Source organism: Eulemur rufifrons, chromosome 7 (assembly GCF_041146395.1).
Source record: "Eulemur rufifrons isolate Redbay chromosome 7, OSU_ERuf_1, whole genome shotgun sequence".
NCBI lineage: Eukaryota > Metazoa > Chordata > Mammalia > Primates > Lemuridae > Eulemur > Eulemur rufifrons.
Window position 1 is genome coordinate 153,368,049 of NC_090989.1, and position 21,438 is coordinate 153,389,486.

The 21,438-nt window shown below is 41.4% G+C and overlaps 1 protein-coding gene across 2 annotated transcripts; it reads right to left on the reverse strand.

Moving 5' to 3' along the window:
- Nucleotides 1-2,928: 2,928 nt before the first annotated feature.
- On the reverse strand, nucleotides 2,929-10,052 carry NME6 (NME/NM23 nucleoside diphosphate kinase 6). 2 transcript variants are annotated; one of them, XM_069473603.1, is made up of 6 exons: nucleotides 9,953-10,052; nucleotides 7,464-7,560; nucleotides 5,445-5,547; nucleotides 4,824-4,863; nucleotides 3,944-4,104; nucleotides 2,929-3,648 (listed from the first exon to the last, which is right to left on the reverse strand). In XM_069473603.1, exons 2-6 carry the CDS (start codon nucleotides 7,551-7,553, stop codon nucleotides 3,482-3,484), a joined length of 561 nt encoding a protein of 186 aa, XP_069329704.1. In that variant the 5' UTR covers nucleotides 7,554-7,560; nucleotides 9,953-10,052; the 3' UTR covers nucleotides 2,929-3,481. The 2 variants fall into 2 exon arrangements, with proteins under 2 accessions (XP_069329704.1, XP_069329703.1); XM_069473602.1 differs by lacking the exon at nucleotides 9,953-10,052 and adding an exon at nucleotides 9,320-9,378.
- Nucleotides 10,053-21,438: the final 11,386 nt, after the last annotated feature.

The following is a 21,438-nucleotide window of genomic DNA, read 5'->3' on the forward strand; positions in this document are numbered from 1 at the left end:
CGATTGAGGCCCAGTTGTCCCTAGTGGTAACCAGCCTAGTACCCTACTCTTGGGTTGTCTTTCCCTGCTCCCTCCTTTTACTCTTCCAGTCCCCTGACTCCTGTTTTCTGAGATCACTTCCTAAAATAAACTACATGCACATAAGTTGTCATCTTGTGCTCTGCTTTTGGGGGGAGATGAAGTAACAACATAAGAGGAGACAAGTAGACCAGCATAAGCCTGTGACTCATGGGATGGGTAAGCCAAAGGAAGATCCCTTACCCGACCAGTTGTGTTGGGAGGCTTCCCTTTCAAATTTACATTCTGTGGGAACTCATAATCTCAGTTAGCATTGTCTTATTTTTTTATTACAATATATATATATATATTTTTACTTAACCTTTTTCGTTTTTATTTCAAAATATTAATTAAGGGGGTACAAGTATTTTTATTACATGGATATCCTGTATAATGCTTAAGTTAGGGCTTTTGGTGTGCTCATTATACCAACAGGTAAGTTTTTTTTTTTTTAATTTCAGCATATTATGGGGGTACAAAAGTTTAGGTTACATATATTGCCCTTGCCCCCCACCCCAGGTTAGAGCTTCAAGCGTGTCCATTCCCCAGACGGTGCGCATTGCGCTCATTATGTATGTATACACCCATCCCCTCCCCCCAATCTGCCCGACACCCGATTAATGTTATTCCTATTTGTGCTCTTAGGTGTTAATCAGTGAAACCAATTTGATGGTGAGTACATGTGGTGCTTTATTTTTCCATTCTTGGGATACTTCACTTAGTAGAATGGGTTCCGGCTCTATCCAGGAAAATACAAGAGATGCTATATCACCATTGTTTCTTGTGGCTGAGTAGTACTCCACAGCAGGTAAGTCTTTATCCCATACCCACCCTCTGTTTAAAATTGCAAGCCCAAGATCTCAGTAAATGACATTTTAAATTATCAAATGTCAAAAAGACATCTGTACTCAAATGTTTATTGCAGCACAATTCAAAATTGCAAAGATGTAGAATCAACCTAAGTGCCCTTCAATTCATGAGCTGATAAAGAAAATGTGGTGTGTACACACACACATACACACACACCATGGAGTACTACTCAGCCATAAAAAGGAATGAAATAATGTCATTTGCAGCCATGTGGAAGGAACTGGAGACCATTACCTAAGTGAAATATCTCAAGAATGGAAAACCAAATACCGTATGTCCTCACTAATAAGTGGGAGCTAATAGATGGGTACACATGAGCCCAAAGTGATATAAAGGGAGTCAGAGCCTGAAGAGGACGAGGATTTATATGCAGGAGTAAAGGTGCAGCAGCAGCCTGGAGTGGGGTGTTGAAATGTGAAGTGAGGAGGGTGTCCACATGGGACGGGGGTAGTGATGAGATTGGTTGGTTATACATGGGTGGATTGATCGAATAAATAAATACATTGAGGATAATGGGAGCCAGGTTTCTGTTAGAGAGACACGTCCTCCAAATTCTTTGAGCACTTCCTTACTTTCTAGCACAAATTGATATTACAGGTTTATCTTGTGGTTTCCCTACACCAGAATCAGCCATTTCTCCAAGTTCCTTTTTAGTGGACAAAGTATTTAGAAACCAAGATCTGGGTGTCAGGCTTGCTCACTACTATCGGAATGCCACTGCTCTCAGGTCAGAGTGTGTATATGTACACACCTATATACATACAAATACATATTTACATCTATCTCTATATATTAAAAACCATTAATTCACACTGATAGCTCCAATTCCAGCCCAACACAACAGGGTTTACTCTAGTTTTCTCCCTGTCCATATTTATGGGAACCATGTTTCTGTAGAGAAAAAACCTGATTCCTGTTAAGCGAGAAGCAATTTTATCCATAGACAATTCTCTTTGGGTCTCTCATGCTTCTGTGTGTCTTGTGGGCAGAGGCACTGACAGGTTTGTTCCAGCCTATCTTAAAGATTTCTGTACTGCTAATGTCCTTAGAAAGAGAGAATATCTCCCTAAGGTTGTGGTTCCTTAGCTGTGATGCAAACTTACTGTGTGCACAGTACCCACGTGGGTCTGCCTGCATTGCCCCCAGGGGACTTGGAGGACAAGGGAGATCAAGGCAAACAAGCTGCCTGCTGTGCCCTGAGCAATGGTCTCTGCCTCAGAAATCTCAGGTCTTCTGCAAGCATCCATGAAACTGTCTCCCTAACATGAGGTTGTTGAAAGTTCTGCTTAGCTTCTCAGACTCTCAGCTGCCTCTTCCAGAATCAACAGGTGCCCTTATGGGAAAAATGGTTCCAAATCCCAGGCTCACTTTCTCTGAGTTTCCTTCTTGTCCTGGATTTTTGGTTCTATAGCTCTTTTCACTGCTACTTGATGCTTTCAAATGGGTGTTGTTTATATACTGCATAGCTTTTCTAGTTCTGTGTTCAGTGGGTCCAAATTTCCTGGTCTACCATTACAGAAAGTGGTAGATGATGAAGGAAATTCTCAATTCCACAGTTTCAGGACCACCAAAAAGAGAGAAACATACATGTACTGAGAAAGAAAAGTCAAGACCTCGAAGGAGGGGCGGAGGAAAAAAAAAAAAAGAAAAGTCAAGCCCTGTCATAAGAATGTCACAGGCTTCTTGGCTCACACACGGATCAAACTGACCCACATAGATCTGCAAATAAACAGGCTGTCTAGCCCTTCAGATCCCTCCTATCAATACCCTATTTGACCTTGAGGCTTAGTTCCACTTTTAGCAACATCTTTTGCAAAAGCCTTCCCACTCTCACCTCCTCACCCAGGCAAAGTAAAGCCTTTTCTCCTCTGTTCTCCCATAGCACTTTATACCTCTGTTAGGCACTTCTCCATCTCTGCCATGTACTACAGTTAGCTGACTACCCAACCTCACAATTAACAACTTGAGGACCAAATGTCTTAACCATCTTTATATGCAGAATGTCTTGAATCTAGAATTTATGAAAATAAAAGTTTGCATAAGCCAACAAAGGAGATGAAGAAATAGGCAGACTAAGGGTGTGGGGATCAGGAAAACCAAGAGAAGAGAGTGTTTCTGGAGAATGAAGCAATACTGAATACTGTTGGGAAGTCAGGATGATGAAGCCTGAAAGGTAAGCTCTAAATGTGGCCACATGGAGGATTCAGTAGAACACAGATTTTTATTAAGAAAGAAAGGCCAAATGTTGCTTATATAGAGTCACTGCATTTTTCAGGCAAGTCAACTAGGCAAGCTCCTCCTTGAAGAAGGAGAATGGTTCTTACCAAAAAGAGGAGTCATCACTCTTCTGAATCACCAACATTCCAGAGAAGAGGTAGATAGAGAGCTAGATTCTGGAGGATATGAAGTGAAGAGCTAAGCCCTCAGGCAGGTGGTGGTACCCAGTAGAGATGGCACCTGAGGCTTCCCTGGTCCTAGGAGAATGCTTTGGACCAGAGGTCTAGGAGTAAAGTCTGGGCATTGCCACTGGTCTTCACAGATGGACAGGCCTGCATCAGGCTGGTCCTGGGTCTCCTGACCCAGCTGCACGATGCACACCTCCCTCTGGACTATAGCACACAGGGCCACAGCGCAGCTGGGGCTCCTCCTCTTCATACCAGCGCTGTTCACTGAAATCAGGGAAGAAGGCTGCAATCTCTCTGCTGGCTGAAACCACAGAGTCTGTAAGGAGAGATGAGACAGAGAAGGGGTTTCACAGGGAGTGCTGGGTAGAGGCAAGAGGCAGTCATAATCAGGTTCAGAAACCTGAGCCTCTACTTCTGCCTGCCCTCTACGTCCCAGGACATGTAGAGAAAGTCTGTGGGCCACATCTGCCAAGATGGCTACAAAGGGTCAGAAACACAATGGGCAGAAAGCACACTGGAGGGATTGGCTATCAACCTTACCATACAGCCTGCCCATTAGCCCCAAAATAGCCTCCCTTATTTGTGGCTGTGGACAAGGGAAACAGACTCACCTGACCCATGGGTGGTGTTGCGAGTGTCAGTGAGGCCGAAACTCCCACGAATTGAATCTGGGGCCATGTGGCGTGCTCGAAACACTCTGGTAGGTCCCATCAGTGTCCTCCAGAGCTGGATGGCATCCTTGTGGGCGAGGATGTAGGCTCGGATTGGCCCACTGTGAACAAAAGGAGCACATGAAGAAATCTGGCCACCCAGTCTAGGAGGGCATGCTGTGAGCAGGGCATGAATAAAGGTACACTGTGCATCCTGAGTTTCCCTGCCTTTCTAGCTAAGTGACAACACTGCTTCAAATAGAAGATGATGGAGGGCCACTGCTGATGTACAAGAAAGGCCACAAAGATTAGCAGAGTTGCTACACAGAACTCAACAATATTTTCCTACAGCCGTGGGACAGGCGCCTAAGAGATCAGTTAGAGCCCCCAGCCCATGTCTCTTCAGACTTGATATTGATTACAACTTTATTTTTTTATTTTTTTTATACAGAGTCTCACTCTGTTGCCTGGGCTAGAGTGCTGTGGTGTCAGCCTAGCTCACAGCAACCTCAAACTCCTGGGCTCAAGTGATCCTCCTGCCTCAGCTTCCAGAGTAGCTGGGATACAGGTACTGGCCACCATACCCAGCTATTTTTTTTTTTTTTCTATTTTTAGTAGAGACAGGGTCTCACTCTTGCTCAGGCTGGTCTCAAACTCCTGATCTCAAGCAATCCTCCTGCCTCGGCCTCCCAGTGCTAGGATTACAGGTGTGAGTAACCACACCCAGCCCTGACATTGATCACAACTTTAAAGAGTAGCAAATGAAATAAACAATTCAATTTAGGGGGCAGGGGAGCTATGCCTCAATGGATAAAGATGCTGGAACAAAAATAAGAGGTACCTGGCCATGAACTCTACCAGCCGCTGATAGAAAAAACGCCCTGCAAAGAGAGAGTACCTTCATCAAGATACTTTCATCTTGGTGCCCAAGAGAACATTTTGTTCTTCTACCTCCTTACCTAGAATAATAAAAACTGTTTTAGGGAAAAGAACAAGGACTTTGGAGTCTGACAAACCTGGGTCTGAATCTGGACTCTGTCACTTACAACCTATGTAGTTTTGGGTAAGTCACTAACCTCTCTAACTCGGTTTCCTAATCCATGTAGGGGGGCTTATAACAATACTATTTTTTAGGGTTGTTCAGAGAATTAAATGAGCATTCAGGTGATGTTTGACAGAGTAAATACTCACTAACTGTTAACTACTGATATTATTATCAGGACGTAAAATTAAGTTTCTGGTTGGGACTATGAATGAGGTAGAACCTTCACAGGAACAAAAAAGATTAATAATCACAAAAAGTGTGTGTATAAACCAAGATTTTAGAAGACTTGACCACAAGATTACAATTTTACACCGCTGGTAGGTCAGAGAGAACCTGCCATTATATATTCCAGCTAAATCTCTCTTACAGGCCTCTGGGGGTTGAGAAGCCTTCCGTTCAGAGGACCACTGGTCCTACCTTCATGCTCTTGGTAAAACCTCTGGCAATCTTCTTTTCTCCACAGTAGTTCTCTCATTCGTACAATAAGGAACTTGTTGCTCAGAATCTGCTGATGAACAGCCTGGATAAAGACCACCCCAAAAACAAAAATCAACCAGTAAACCAAGGCTGGCCAAAAGAAACCATGAGGGCCCCTTGAAGAGTAGGACTTGAGGGTCTGTCCTGTTGGTGAGTCAGAACAAAAAGGTGGGGTGAAGTCAAGACCTTTGGTCACACAACCAGAGTGTCAGCTTGAGTGGAAGGGGACAGAAAGTGCTGTCTCTGCTCTTCCACACCTGCAGCCCCTTGAGCTCACAGGACCCACCATCTAGACCACAATAAAAGTCTTTTGTTAGTGGTCCTGCCTTGAGTTTCTCTCACTCTCTTCAAATCATCACACATGATAGATTACAAACCCTATAATTAATTTACATATCACACTCTGGTCAGAAGGTTTTGGGTAGTTCCTATTATTCAAGGAGTGAAGTTCAACCACTTTAGCCCAGTGCTCAAGGCTGCACTTTCCTTGCCCTCTGTCACTTCCAATTCTCTAGTCTCAACAACCCAGCTGCCTGTGGTGCTCAGACCCAGCACACGTGTTCCTGCCTCATGTCCCTCTTCTTTGGAGCACCTGTCTTCCTCCTGCCACTAACCAAAGTCCACTCTCCCTTTGAGGCTTGGCCAAGTCCCACCACTTGCAGTCTAATCCTGACTGCTCTGATCTTCCTCTGCACCACAGTGGGCTGACTTAGTATTGTTGCCCAGTACTTCTCAAACTATGGTAGGCAGAATTCTAAAATGACCCCCACTTCCACTAAGATTTCTCACCCTAATCCCCAGGTCTGTGAATATGATACAACATAATTACATTACATTACATAACAAAAGGGATTTTGCAGAAGTAATTAAGGTTACTAATCAGTTGACTTTGCTATAATCAAAAGGGAGATTATCCAGGTGGGCCTAATTAATCACATGAGCCCTTTAGAGCAGTTTTCTTTGGCTGGAGGCTGAAGGAGAAGTCAGAGAGATTCAAAGCATAAGAAGGATATGATTGCACTGTTGCTGTCTTGAAGATGGTGTGGGCCACGTGAAGAATTTGAGTGGTTTCTAGAAACTGAGAGCAGTTCCTACCTGAAGGCCAGCAAGGAAATGGGGACCTCAGTCCTATAATCACAAGAACTGAACTCTGCCAAAAACTAGAATGAGCCTGGAAGTGGATTCTTCCCCAGACCCTCCAGGTAAGGGCCTAGTCAGCTGGTATCTGTTTTTTTTTTTTTTTTTTTTTTTTTTGAGACAGAGTCTCACTCTGTTCCCTGGGCTAGAGTGCCACAGCGTCAGCTTAGCTCACAGCAACCTCAAACTCCTGGGCTCAAGTGATCCTTCTGCCTCAGCTTCCCAAGTAGCTGGGACTACAGGCATGCGCCACCGTGCCTGGCTAATTTTTTCGTATATATTTTAGTTGTCCAGCTAATTTATTTCTACTTTTAGTAGAGATGGGGTCTCGCTCTTGCTCAGGCTGGTCTCGAACTCCTGAACTCAAATGATCCACCCACCTCGGCCTCCCAGAGTGCTAGGATTACAGGCGTGAGTCACCGCACCCGGCCAGCTGATATCTTGACTTTGGCCCTGTGAGACCCTAACAAGATAACCCAGCCAAGCCTACTTGACCTCTAAACTATAGAATTGTAAAATAATAAATGACTGTTATTTTAAGCTCTCAAGTATGTGGTAATTTGTTATGTGGCAATAGAAACTAATATATATACATTGTCTTGAGATTTGATTCTTTTTATTATTGTATTGGGTTCTTTCTTCTATTTTAGATTTACCCCAAGTCTTCCATAGATTTTTAGTCTCCTTCCAGTCAGAGTTCATGGTTTGCCCCCACAGCATCTAGCACAGGACTGTGTTGTCAGTTGCCACAAGTGGGCCTATAGCATCTGAAACAGTAGCAATGCCCAGGCCATACTGTAGAGGCTTAGGGTTTGTTCTTACCTCCAGAATCAGCGGGTGAGCGACTGCATCAGGCTTGATCAGGGCTAGAGTGAGCTGGAGAGCCTGAGGGCTTCGCAAGATTGAGGTCATCTCACTTCTGCCATCAGAGAGTTGGATTATGCACCTATCAATGTTATACTCTGACCCTTCCCTACTGTGGAGCTACACAGACTTGCAAGCCAACCAGTGCCCTCATTCCTGACACTTATAAAGCACCTGACAGTTTTATCATAAGGCTGTATACATTTTATTTAATTGCCCATTTGGGCTCATGGGATTGGGGGAAGGGAGTGGTAGAGGGGGCATTCAAGTTGCCCTGTGGATTACACAATCTGGTTTGTGTGATTGTAAGGCTACAAGGGAGTTTTCCATTCAAGAGAAATTCAAGTTTAAATACTACCTGCCTCTGCCAATACTCTCTTCCCTTTCTAACTTTCTTTTGTATTTCACAGGGGATTTACGACTTATACTCCTAAACAGCCTGGCCACAAAGGTATAATGACTGATTCCCCTCTTTAGGCCCTCTGACCCATAGTGCTTTCCTATCAATTCCAGAATTGGAAGATAGATGGACAAGAATTGGGGTGTTGCCAGGATACCAAAAAGTCCATTGGATATATACCACCTCTTATCTAATATTATGGATAAGTCAGGATCTCCCCTGCCCAAATCAAACCTGTTAAGACACTCAGCTGTCCTGAGTGGCAAGGGTTGTAAACATGCAACTCCAAGGGCAGGGACAGGTCATAACCATTTTGCATCTGAAGCAGCTGAAATAGTGCCTGGCATAAAGGTGCTCAATCAGTTTTATTGACTAAATAAATCTATACAGCCTTATTTCTATTTATTTTTATATTCCTAGTGTCCAGCATGGTGTGAGAGCTCAATAAATAATTATGGAAATGATATAATGAATACAAAAGCATTTTATAAACTGGACTAAGTAAGATTTGAAGTCTTTTCCAATTATGAAATTCTATTTACATGTGAAAAATTGATCATTTCTTCAGGAATAAAGACTAGGTCTCAAAATATTATCTCTGATTTGCCAACAAATACAGACAAGGCTTCCATGAACAGATGGAGGGACAGAATCTGAACACCATCCTCATTTTCCTTAGCTTGAAAGGCAGTCTTACAATCACACTAATGGTGGTGTCAGGGTCTGGCCCAAAGAAATGCCACAGTCTCTTCTATTCATGCCCTTTCTATAGCTGTCAAGTTGTTGTTTCACTCAAACCATAAAACCAAGGCCAACCAGTACAAGATCAGCCAACCCACTCTTCCTAATGCCCAGAAGGTGTGTAACCTGGCATCTCTGCCAGTTATCTATAAAGACATCCATGACCCCTCTCCTCCCTCACCTTCCATATCCACACTATCACCAACTTCTGGCAATTTTATCTACCCAATATACCTCAAAATCCATACAATTCTCTCTCTCTCAACTGCTACCATCCCAGTCCAAGACATCATCATTCCTCCTTGAACATCTGTACAGCCTCCTCACTGGTGTCCCAGTTTCTATTCCTGCCACCTTCTACAATCTGTTCTCCACACATAGCCAGAATGAACTAAAAATGCAAATCTAATTGTACTATTCCCCTCCTTAGCCTTTAAGGTGTACTTTGCTCTTAGAATAAAAACCAAAATCCTTATCATGGCTTACCAGGCTTTGCATGATCTCAGGGTCCCTGCGCACCTCTCTAGCCTCATCTGGAACCTCATACTCCTTAAGTTTCTCTTGCTCCAGCCTCACGGGCCTTTCAATTTCAAAAGACTTTCTGGCCTGACAGTCTTTGTGTGCCTAGTTTTTGCAGTTCTGAATGAGCTTTTTCGGGTTACCTCATACTCACCACTGGATCTTAGCTCACTTCCCCTGTTACACTTTCTCACAGCTCTTTGCAAGTTTCCTTCAGTTGAAAGGAAAGGTCGGCTTCAGGAAAGCAGCGCCTAGCACACAGCTGGCTCGCCACAGTATTTGTTGAATGAATCAGTAAATGAACCTGATCCAGCTATTCCAAGGCCAGGCTGCTACGGGCCCTCTAGGGGAGGACACGCGGCCTGTAGTGAGGACGTGGTTCCTCTCCTAAAGCAGCTAAGTTGTGGCTCTCTCGGTTCTTGATTTATAACAAAAGTCGACAAGTCGAGAAACTTGCTCAACTTAAAGGTGACTCCGTCAGAGAATTAACTTTAAATTTTAAAAGTTGCCGGGCCCCACACCTGAGGGGGCCATCACTCTGGTTCCCCGGGGTCGGCGGCCAACACCCGCAGCGCCCGGGACCCACAGAGCCCCCAACTCCGCCCCGCCCCACAGCGTGGCCACGTCCTCCAGCCCCCAGGCTCGCGGCGGCTGCTCCTGCCCCCGCCCCTACTTCTCTAGGGATGCAGTCGCGCCACGCCCGCCCCTCGTATCCAGGCCCTAAAACCACCCCCGATTCTGGGCTATCCGGAGCCCCGGTTCAGTGGGAGTCCGGGTCGGGATTCACCTGTCCCGCCACGGCGCCAGGCCACCACACACAGCGCTGGTTAGCAGCGCGGCGCTGGCGGGGTCCTTCAGGCGTTGTGGCGGCCAGCCCTCCTGGGGCCCTCGCGCGGCTTCGTAGCCGCCGAGAGGCCGTGGGCGGGGCCGAAAGTGGAATGGGCGGTGTGTGAGGAGCGTGATGGACGGGCACTACGCTTGTCCCAGGCCGGAGGTACTGGCAGCTTGCTGCACGAGGGCTGAACTTCTGATGGCTCCTGTCTCTCTCTAGCACTTGCGCAGGACTGGACGAGAGGATGAAGCCATACTGGGCGGCGGGACTCAACTTGTGGGAACCGCCCCTCTGAGGCCGGCTTGGGAGCTCTCGGGCGGGAGGGAATGTCAGGCGATGGTCCTGGCGCAGCGCTACCCTGGGAGGCCGAACGGCAAGAGGACAGGATAAGCGGTTCAGGGCGGCAGCCCGGCAGGGGGCAGTGCCCACCAGCGGGGACACCGGCCTGGCCTTGCCCGACGTGTTATTTTCTTTGCCTAAGGTAGTGCCTGGCACATGCTTGGTGCCCCGTATTTACCAGAAAGTACAAGGAGGGCAAAGAACTGCTCTCGATCGCGAGGCCACAGGCAGCAGAGCTGGAGTAGGGGGAATGGGTATAGGGTATGTTAAAAACACCACAAAGCTTGTTCTACTTACTAAAGTTTAGCTATCTTCCTGAATAAATGCTACTTGTATTTTTATAGGCCTTTAGTTAGTTTTCATAATTCTGAAAAGGTTGATTTTTCCCAATTGTGCCAGTGTTCTCACTGCTTTTATGGGAGAAGTGAATTTTCAGACATCCCTTCTTCTGCCATTCCTGCTGATGTTATTGTGGTTGGTTTTAAAGTACATTCCGTCTTCCCTTGGGAATTGTAGATTTTGTGTGTGAGAGAGAGAGAGGTTCCAGAGCAGTAACATTAATTATATGAGAATCAAGCAAGAGGCTATTTTATGTTGGGTTTTTTGTTCACACTGAGTATACATTCTAATGGTGAAATGAAAATAGATGATAAATGAAGGAATATGAATTTACAATTTTATGAATGATTTGAAGAATATGAACATGAAGAGAAGGTCTAGAGTGCTTGGGGAAGGGCCTCCTTTAGATACGGTCCAAGAAGGCCTGTTTGAGGAGGGGATCCTGGCTGAATGAGTTAAGAATAACCTTCCTTAAAAGTCCTTTCCTCTTTATATACGATAAAGTGAATGTCAGAATAAAACAAAAAAAATTTTTTTTTAAAGTCTTTCCTTGGCTGGGCACGGAGGCTCACACCTGTAATCATAGCACTCTGGGAGGCCGAGGTGGGAGGATTGCTTGAGCTCAGGAGTTCGAGATCAGCCTGAGCAAGAGTGAGACCCTGTCTCTACTAAACATAGAAAAAATTAGCCAGGCAACTAAAAATAGAAATAATCAGTTTGGCATGGTGGTGCATGCCTGTAGTCCTAGATATTTGGGAGACTAAGGCAGGAGGATCGCTTGAGCCCAGGAGTTGGAGGTTGCTATGAGTTAGGCTGATGCCACGGCACTTGCCCAGGCAACAGAGCAAGACTCTGTCTCCAAAAAAATAAATAAATAAAAAATAAAAGTCTTTCCCCAAGACTCTGCCTAACTTTGTCTTAAAGTTTGGATGTTTCTCTTTAGTTGGGTGATTTCTTTTTTTTTTTTTTTTTGAGACAGAGTCCCACTCTGTTGCCCGGGCTAGAGTGCCGTGGCATCAGCCTAGCTCACAGCAACCTCAAACTCCTGGGCTCAAACAATCCTCCTGCCTCAGCCTCCCAAGTAGCTGGGACGACAGGCATGCACCACTATGCCCAGCTAATTTTTCTATATATATTTTTAGCTGTCCATATAATTTCTTTCTATTTTTAGTAGAAATGGGGTCTCGCTCTTGCTCAGGCTAGTCTCGAACTCCTGAGCTCAAACGATCCACCCACCTCGGCCTCCCAGATAGTTGGGTGATTTTAATGAAAGCATTTGATAAGCAGGATGCTTCTGAAGCTGCAGGTCATGTGGAGCACCTTAGAATCCATCAACTTGAATTCAGCAGAGGTGCTTTGCCTGTCAGTCTTATCTCTTTCTTCCTCAAATTTTGTCATCACATTCAATCTCCACCTATTTTATTTCGCAGACATTCATAGCTCGCTCTCATCTGAGGGAAATACAAATACATATGACAGTCAATGAACAGTGCCATCAAATCTAAAATTCTTCTCTTTAAAACTTTTTGGAATTGTAGGATCTCTGTGTTGGGTGGGACCTTAAGAAGATAATTGAGTTAAATGATTCTTAATTCTGGTTTTGCACCAGGCTCCCTAAGTTGGGGAAGCTTTTTATTATTAATGCATATTACCTGGGATTCATTTCAGATCTTCTGAAAAGAATCTCATTCTCTTCCTTACATTATTTTTATGCTGTTTCCTAAGATGTGAGAAGAAATTGGAGCAAGTGATTATAGCTTCTGTCAGTAGATTGTGTTGAGTAAACGTCCTTAGTCCTAGGTGGTATCACTAGCCTGCAGATTGTAATTTGGGAAAGTGAAAAAACATTAAAGTATATTAAGAAACAAAACACATGTATTGATATAAGCATGTATTTCCTCATTCTCAGTTTAACATGTATGTATATGTAAATGTTTCTCTAGGACCATAACTAAATGTTTTATATAGGGATCTATACAATTTGTTCTAGAAGAAACTTCATCATGGAGTTGTGTGAAATGTTCTGAGCCTCAGGGTTTTTTGTTGTTGTTGTTGTTATTTATAAAATGGGGATGTACCTCTTAAATTTGTTGTGAAACTTAAGCTAGTGTTGGTGAAGTATTTAGAAACCTTACTATAACTGGACACTACTACAAGTATCATACTCAATAAGTCTTCTTTGAATAAAATTTTGAATCCCTTTTACAGTGTGCTTGAAAGTTCTGATGCCAATCCTGATATATTGAAAGCTATGTCACATGTCACATGTTCAGCTCAATAATGACCAAAACCCTCAGTTGTAATCATTGCTGCTGTTGAGGTACCTATTTGCTCATTTTATATTTCTGTGATCATTTGCTCACAATCTATATAAGAACAGAGGGAACCCATGACACGAAGCATTTAGTTTTAGGATGAGAACATTGAATATATGATATTTTTAAAAGATTCTTACTAACTGAGAGAAATGTTTGCCAGCCAGGTTTTCTGCTGAGAATCATTTACTGAAGAAGCAAATCAAAGAGTTTGATCCTAACCATTGATTCTATAAAGGGGGTATAATTAAAAGAGGTGACCATTGTGTTTCACTTGGCTGTCTGGGCATTCAGGAAGTTTTATAATTCTTCGTGGTAAGTTCAAGACTGTTCCTGCAAGAGAAGAATGGTTAGAGAAATTGAATTTGGAGAAAAGCTACCACACTGGTAACCACACCCAGAGTCCAGCAGGAGTAATGCTAAACAATTATTCTCTGAATTAAGGCAGACTAGACATATTCTAACTTCTTTGGAGAAGAAAAAAGCAGAGTGGAAGAGGAGAGCAAAGGGTGTGGTTGCCTGTGTGAGTCTTTGGACTCCAGGAGAGCCTCTGGGAGCTCCCACAGTGGGCGGTGGTGTTGACATGTAGCAAGATCTGATCAGAGGCCTATGGGGGACACAGGAGGCACAGAAATTAGCATTGAAGAACAGTTTGCAGCTGACCCACCAGGTACAAGTCTCAGCCCTGCCAGTTCCTTGCTCTGTGGGCTTGGGCAAGACACATGGCCTCTGTAGATCTCTGTCTCTTTGAATATGCACATATGAAATGTAGCTAATAGCAATGCTGTCCTCATGGTGGGGCCCTGAGGAACACAGGAAAAGAGATACAGGGAAGGCATGTGACACAGTGCAGGCACATGGTTGGCAATCAATGATAATTGTTAGTTCTGCTTCGGATATTGTTATTTTCTTTGTGATCTTGTCAAAAACAGTTTCTATGCTGCTCTGGTGAAGGGCTGTGGGGAGAGGCTGCTATTCATTCATTTGTTTATTCATTCATTCCCTTTCTCCTCATAGCATGGCCAACTGTTAATGCGTTCAGTGTGTATCTTTTTGTTTATATGTTTGTGCCAAATATATATTGTTTGTGTTTAGTTTTAGTTTACATAATGGTATTGTGTTACTTGTATTAATCTGTCCCTTGCTTTTCCTCTCAGTGCAGTATTTTAAGATCTACCCACATTGCTAAGTACACATCTGATTTCTTCTGAAAGCTGCATTGAACTCTGTGAGGATACCTTCCACGGTTTACCTATTGATTTCTTGACTAGTCTCACCCAGGCTGTCCCCAAACCTGCCACTTGCCACCATGAATAACACTGCAATAAGCATGTATGTCATTTTACAAAGCTATGAAAGAATTTCTTTGTGATTTCCTAGGTTTGGAAATGCTGGGCCATGAGATATGTATATAGTCAATTTCTTACTTTGCCTAAAACATGATAGATTGCTCCCCAGAGTGGCCATTACAACCTCTGTTGTCACCATAGATCATGAGAGTATGGATCTTTCCATGTCACAGCCAACATTGGATAGTACCCAGCCTTCCGAGTTTTGCTAGTATAACAGGCAAATTAGTATCTTGTTTTTTCAATTTGAATTTTGTCTGGTTGTTCATGAGCTTTTCAGCATCCTTTATATGTTCATTAGCCTTTTGTCTTTTCTTCTTCTGTAATAAAACCATAGCCTTTGCCTATTTTTCTATCTGTTTGCTGTTTGTTGTTTTCGTTGTTGTTGTTGCTTATTTGCATGGACATTTGACCTTCTATTTTATTGCAAATATCTCCTCTAGTTCTGTCAGCTGTCTACTAACTTATCCATAGCATCCTTTATTTATCATAGATCTTCAATTCAACGGGAATATTGATTGGGAAAGAAATGAAATTTTAAAATAATTTAGAGAAAACTAGCATAGTCATAGTACTTAAATTATAACCCAGGAGCATAGACTGTCTCTCCATTTATTCATATGATCTTAAATATCCTTTGGTCAAGTTTTAAAGTCTTCTCCTTGGAGGTTGACCACACATCCAGCAGAATTTCAGAACCCCCTTAGTAGTATTAATAGTTTGTGATTCAGCTCACCCCAGGATTGATGATTATAGTGTTTTGTTTTTGTCTTAGGTAGGTCAAAGTGCCATCTAGCAAACAGACACAAAAATGGAAAGACTCAAATAAAAGTTCATTGCTTACTCATCAAGTGATCTCTGGGGCAGGTGCTTTGCACTGGAAGGATTTAGTGATCAGCTTTGTGATGATTTATTTTATGTGTCAAGTTGGCTGGACCATGGAGCACCCAGATATTGGTCAAACATTATTCTGGATGTTTCCATTATTCTGGATGAGGGTGTTTTGGGATGAGATTAACATTTAAATCAGTGGACCTTGAGTAAAGCAGATTGCCCTCCATAATGTGGGTGGGCCTCATCTAATCAGTTGAAGGCTGATTTTTGGCTCTATAAAAGAGCTAAAAATTCTGTCCCTATCCCACCTCCCATCCTCATGCAAGAAGGAATTCTGCCGGAAGACAGCCTTCAGATTTGAACTACATCAGCCCTTCCCTGGGGCTCCAGCATGTTGGTCGACCCTGTAAATTGTATTAGGGTGGGTGCTTAGCAATCTCTGCCACACTTTGTAAATATATATAAATATATGCAGTAGCTCAGATGCTCTGGTATTGTGTTAAACAGTCTCCATGACTTGTGCCTAAACTCAAAGGGAAGAAATCTAAAATTTCTGTTTTGTCAGATGTCAGGTTTGTAGCATCAGCTTTCTTTTAGGCTAATTGATTCATATGCCTGGCTACATACATTTATTTTCTATTTTTCTGTGCTTTTTTTGTACTAAATGTGTCTCTATAGGAAATAATTTGGTCTTCTTTTCCTTTATCCGGTCTGATAATATGTCTTTTAATTCACTGAGTATAACCTTTTCATATTTACTGTAATTGTTGTTATGTTAGCATTTCTTTTCATTTAGTAGTTTCCACTTTTTGTCCCTCTCTCTCTCTTTCTTACTCTGTTTAAAAATTTTCTACCATTTCCTTCATTCTACTAGGTAGATTGGGTTTTCTTTTACAGACTTAAAAGTTACACTCTCTGTTTTTATGCATAGTATGGTTATCCTTAATGTAAGAATCAAATTCATATTATTTGCCCCTACTGATTTTGTAAGTGTGTTGATATCCGTACTGTTCACTTTGCCAAGGAGATTACTGTAGTGTGTTCTCATACTCCTTTAGCCTCCCATACTCCCCAAGCATGATGTTGCCTAGAATTTTTTTGCTGGATTATTGTGAATATAATTTCTTTTCTTTGATTCTAGCCTAATTTTTCCTAAATAAAAATAGGCTTTACCAAAATATTTCATCATCCCGACGTCTAATATCTCTTGCAGAATCTGCTGGATTTTTCTCACCTCTTATTACTTCCTCCCAAAGTATTTCCAGTTATGTGCTAACAGTCTCAAACCTTAATTATATTCTTAAGAGTGTAAGTTTTTATTTTAACATTTGAATGATAATTTGACTGGACATGAAATTCTATGTGATATATTGCTATGGTTTGAATGTGCCCCCAACACAAGTTCATGTGTTGGAAACTTAATCCTCAGTGCAACAGTGTTAAAGGTGGGACACTTAAGAAGTTATTAGATCATAAGGGCTCTGCCCTCATAAATATTTGGATTAATGCTGTTATCACAGGAGTGGGGTTTGCGGGAGTGGGTTCCTGATAAAAGGATGAGTTTGGACCCCTTTCCTTCACAGCCTCCACAGCCATGAGAAGTAAATTTCTATTGTTTGTAAATTACCCAGTCTGGTATTCTGTTACAGTAGTGCAAAATGGACTAAGACATATATATTTTTCCCTTTTAACCTCTGAGGATTATACACATACATTGCATGCACATATATATACCTTGTCTTCTTGCATCCAGTGTTGCTGTGTAAAATCTGATGCCAATCTGATATTTCTTTTTAGTGAGGATATTCTTTCCTCTTTTCCATGCTACTGAGCCATTTCCAACTGAGGTCTTTCATAGTTTTATTTTGGCAATATTTATCATATTTATTCAAATATATTTTCATCTCTGTTTTTATTTTTATCGCTTTCTGGGATGCCCACTACATAGATTTAGGCATAAGTAGCTTTATTCTCCACATCTCTTTATTTTCCATATCTGCATATCATTTAGGAGGCAGTCTCCCTAGTATATAATTTACAACCCTTGGTGATTTGCAGGAGAAAGGAGGGGTAAATGCCAAGAGTAAGTAGCCAGTCCCCATCTCTTCTCTTTCCTCTCTCCCTCTCTCATTTGTACAAATTCTCGCCTCTTTTCATTAACTTTTGCCCCAGTGGGGCTTTTGCACTGCCTTGATATTATTCCTCAGAAATGATCCCTGCTGTCAGGGTTATTGCTGCTAGTTTCTGTAGTGAAGGGTCAATAGTGAACATCCACGGCTTCGTGGACTAAGGCAAGAGCAGCACCTAAAAAGCTGTTCTTCAGCCCTCCTTGTACTAACACCTTTGGTCACCTTCCCTTGAGGCTGTAGCCATCATCCACTAAGCGCGGGTCAGTTCAATACAGCCTTCTCTTTCCCCAAGAGTCTCTCATGGTTTTTTCCTTCCTTTTTCCTCTCCTCCTCCTCCTCCTCCTCCTCCTCCTCCTCCTCCTCCTCCTCCTCCTCCTCCTCCTCCTCCTCCTTCTTCTGAACCTTCTCCTCCTCTTCCTCCTCCTCCTCTGTCATCTCCTCCACCCCCTCCTCCTCTTCTTCTCTTCTTTTTCTTTCTAGTGTCCCCACTTTCCTCTCTCCTTTCCCGGAAGCATTACTTCTCTCAAACTCCAGTTGTTTCTCTAGGACTGACTTAGGGGAAGGAACTAATAGCCAATTGTAGTTGAACATTAGGGCTGGCTCTTAATGCAATCATATACTCACATATATGAGTACAAAAGCTTTTATTTATCAAACCTACATCTCACTTGAGTTCTTTCAAGTCTACATCTCATTTGAATTTCATGATAACCTAGACAGATGAGTACCAGCTGAGTAGTAGAGATACTAACTAAAAGACTTGTGACTTTTGTTTCAATGTTCTTCCCCTCCATCACATCCTGTACTCTTAGGATAACCGGGCTCACTACCTATACATAAGAATAACTAAAGCTGTCAGTGGCACTTGCTCTAGATCACTGATGTTGTGCAAAATGCTCTGACTTCTATCAGCATTTTTAGTCTCTGTAAATCTTTGGCATCAGAACTTCTTGCATTACTTTGTAAAAGCAACATTAATTATATCAACAATTTCATCTTGGTGGAGAGATAGAATTGTGCTCTGTAGTAAAATTTTCGGGTGATCTCCTATAGTTAGCTTTCCATCCATAGCACAATTAGTGTTTGTATTTGAAATACATGAATAACATGTGTCTTTATCCTAAATAGACTGTGAAGGTCTCAACGCAATACAGGAATCTCCCCTATAAAATTTAGGATCTTCTAGTCCAAATGGAATGAAAGGAAGCTGATAATATTTAGAAGCTGCACAAATTCTTTTCTGGATAGCTCTGATTTAATGACAGTATTTTCAGTTTATACTGATGTGACATCTTCCTTGCCAATCCCCGCTCCTGAATGTCCCTAAAACTCTTCTTCCCTGTTGAATATTAGTCTTAACTTTATCACATAAGTGATTCTTAGAACCTTTTGGACACCATTTCACAGATATCCTTAAGTTTAAAAGTATCCCTTTTAAGTTTGAAATGGACATAAGACCAGAGGTTTATTTGACAAGGGCTGTGGATTGAGGTGTTATCCAGGTATAAAAAGAGGGAATTCAGTAGTATTTTTATGAATCAGCCAAAGTCAACAAGAATCTGACAGAGGTAGAAATCATGTGAGAGAGATATCTTCACAATTACCTCAAATCATGAAAATGCCTAAAACTTGTTAATATTTCTCTTTAGTGAAACTGGAGAACATTCAGTTTATAAATATACCTCTCCTAAGTGAGTAATATGTGTGCTGGTCTGTAAAGCAGATGAGCCTTATAAGCTTGTCATGGAGAATTGTGTCAGAAGATACTGTCATAAAATTATTACTAAATTATATAATTGTCCTATTTTACCTGCATTATCTCCTACCGTCTTTATTTTTTCTTCTACAATGGTTTCTCCCAGTCTCATTGCCATGCTTCATAATGTAATGATCTCTATGGCTTCAGCTGAGTTTTTGCTTTGGTCCTATAACTCTAAATCAAGGACACAAAATCTAGACCCAGGGCTAAGGAAAGTCCTGGTCCCTTGACTCTCAGAATAACTGTTCACATTCTAATTAGTGTCTTTTGTAAATATCCCAGATACTGGGCATGGCAGGAAAGAGAAAGGATGGAATAGATTTTCTTTACTGCTAAATTATCCAGCCAAAATACATTTCTTCCCCCAGAAGATGTATTTTTAAGATGGTTGGGAAAATTTGAATATGAAGTATTATTAGAAGATGACAAGGAACTAATTAGGTATAAGACCTTGTGAGTATGTAAGGAAATGTTCATATTTCTTAGAAATGAACTCTGAAATATGTAGGGGTGAATGACATGATATCTGAGACTTGTGTTAATATACTTCACGAAAGAAAAAAGAGAAATAAAAGAATAGAGGAAGGAAATGTGGCAAAAACATTACAATTTATTTAATCTATATGATAGGTATATGGGATTTATTATATTGTATGTACTTTTATGTATGTTTGAAATTTTTCATAACAAAATACTTAAAACCCTCTATAACAGTGAGCTCTTAACTACATCTGGTTTACTTCTAAAAATAAAATATTAAAGTGACTTTACTTACACATGGTCCATTATACAGTTTAGTTATGTTAAACCCTTCATATCTGAAAGAAATTATATTTTGAAATGATTATTTTTGCTCTGTGGTATATCATATATTATGACTAAATTTTACTTAATAATCTTTGGATACGTTTGAGAAGGAAACATTCTGATAATGTTGAATTCTTATTTAACAAATATTTAAAAATATCTACTATATGGATCTTTATTTGTCAAAGAGATTGAATATATAAAAGATATTCAGCCTGAAATAAAATACAAAAATTCAAAATAAACTTTGAAGACTCATGTAGAAACACAGAGGATTAGGCAGAGAATATGCCTTAAAATTAAAATATGTATTTGATGAAAGTTGAGGCATTACTACTGACTTTACAGAAATAAAAAGGATTATAAGGGAAGACTATGACAACTATATATCAACAAATTAGATAAGCTACATGAAATGGACAAATTAGAAACAAACAAATTACCAAAACTTAAGAAGAAATAAAAAACCTCAACAGACCTATGACAAGTAAAGATATTGCATCAGTAATCAAAAACTTCCCAACGAAGAAAAGTTTAGAACCAGGTGGCTTCACTAGAAAATTCTACCAAATATTTTAAAAGATCTAATGCCAATCTTTCTCAAACTCTTCCAAATAATAGAAGAAGAGAGGACACTTCCTAATTTATTCTGTGAAGCCAGCATTACTATGATATCCAAGACAGACAAAGACATCACAAAAAAGAAAATTATGCACTAGTATCCATTATGAATGTAGATGCAAAAATTCTCAGCAAAATACTAACAAGCTGAATACAACAGCATATTAAAAGGATTATACACCGTGGCCAAGTGGAATTTATCCCAAGAATTCAGAGTATTTCAACCTAAAAAAAAATCAACCAATTTAACAACATGACATTAATAGAATGAAAGAAAAAAATGCACATGATAATCTTAATTGATGCAAAACACACACACAATATTCAACAAAATCCAACATCCTTTTGTAATAAAAACACTTATAAAACTAGGAATAGAAGGGAATTTCCTCAACATGATAAACTTATGAAAAACTCACAGTTAATATCATACTCAATGGTGAAAGATTGAAAGATCCCTAAGATCAGGAGCAAGATAAGGATGCCCACTTTCAACACTGATACACAACATTGCATTGGAAATTCTAGGCAGAGCAATTAGGCAAGAAAAAGAAATAAAAGGCATCTAATATTGGAAAGGAAAAAGTAAAAATATCTGTAATCAAAGATGACATGATCTTTCAGGTGCAGTGGCTCATGCCTATAATACCAGCACTTTGGGAGGCTGAGGTGAGAGGATTGCCTGAGGCCAGGAGTTTGAGACCAGCCTGGGCAATGTAGCAAAACCCTGCCTACACACACACACACACACACACACACACTCTAGCCAGTGTGGTGGCAGGTGCCTATAGTGCCAGCTACCAGGGAGGCTGAGGCAAGAGGATCACTTGAGCCCAAGAGTTTGAGGTTACAGTGAGCTATGATTGTGCTATTGCACTCCAGCCTGGGTGACATTTTTACATTCACCTTATCTATGTAAAAGGAAAAAAAAAAACAAAGTTGATGTGAT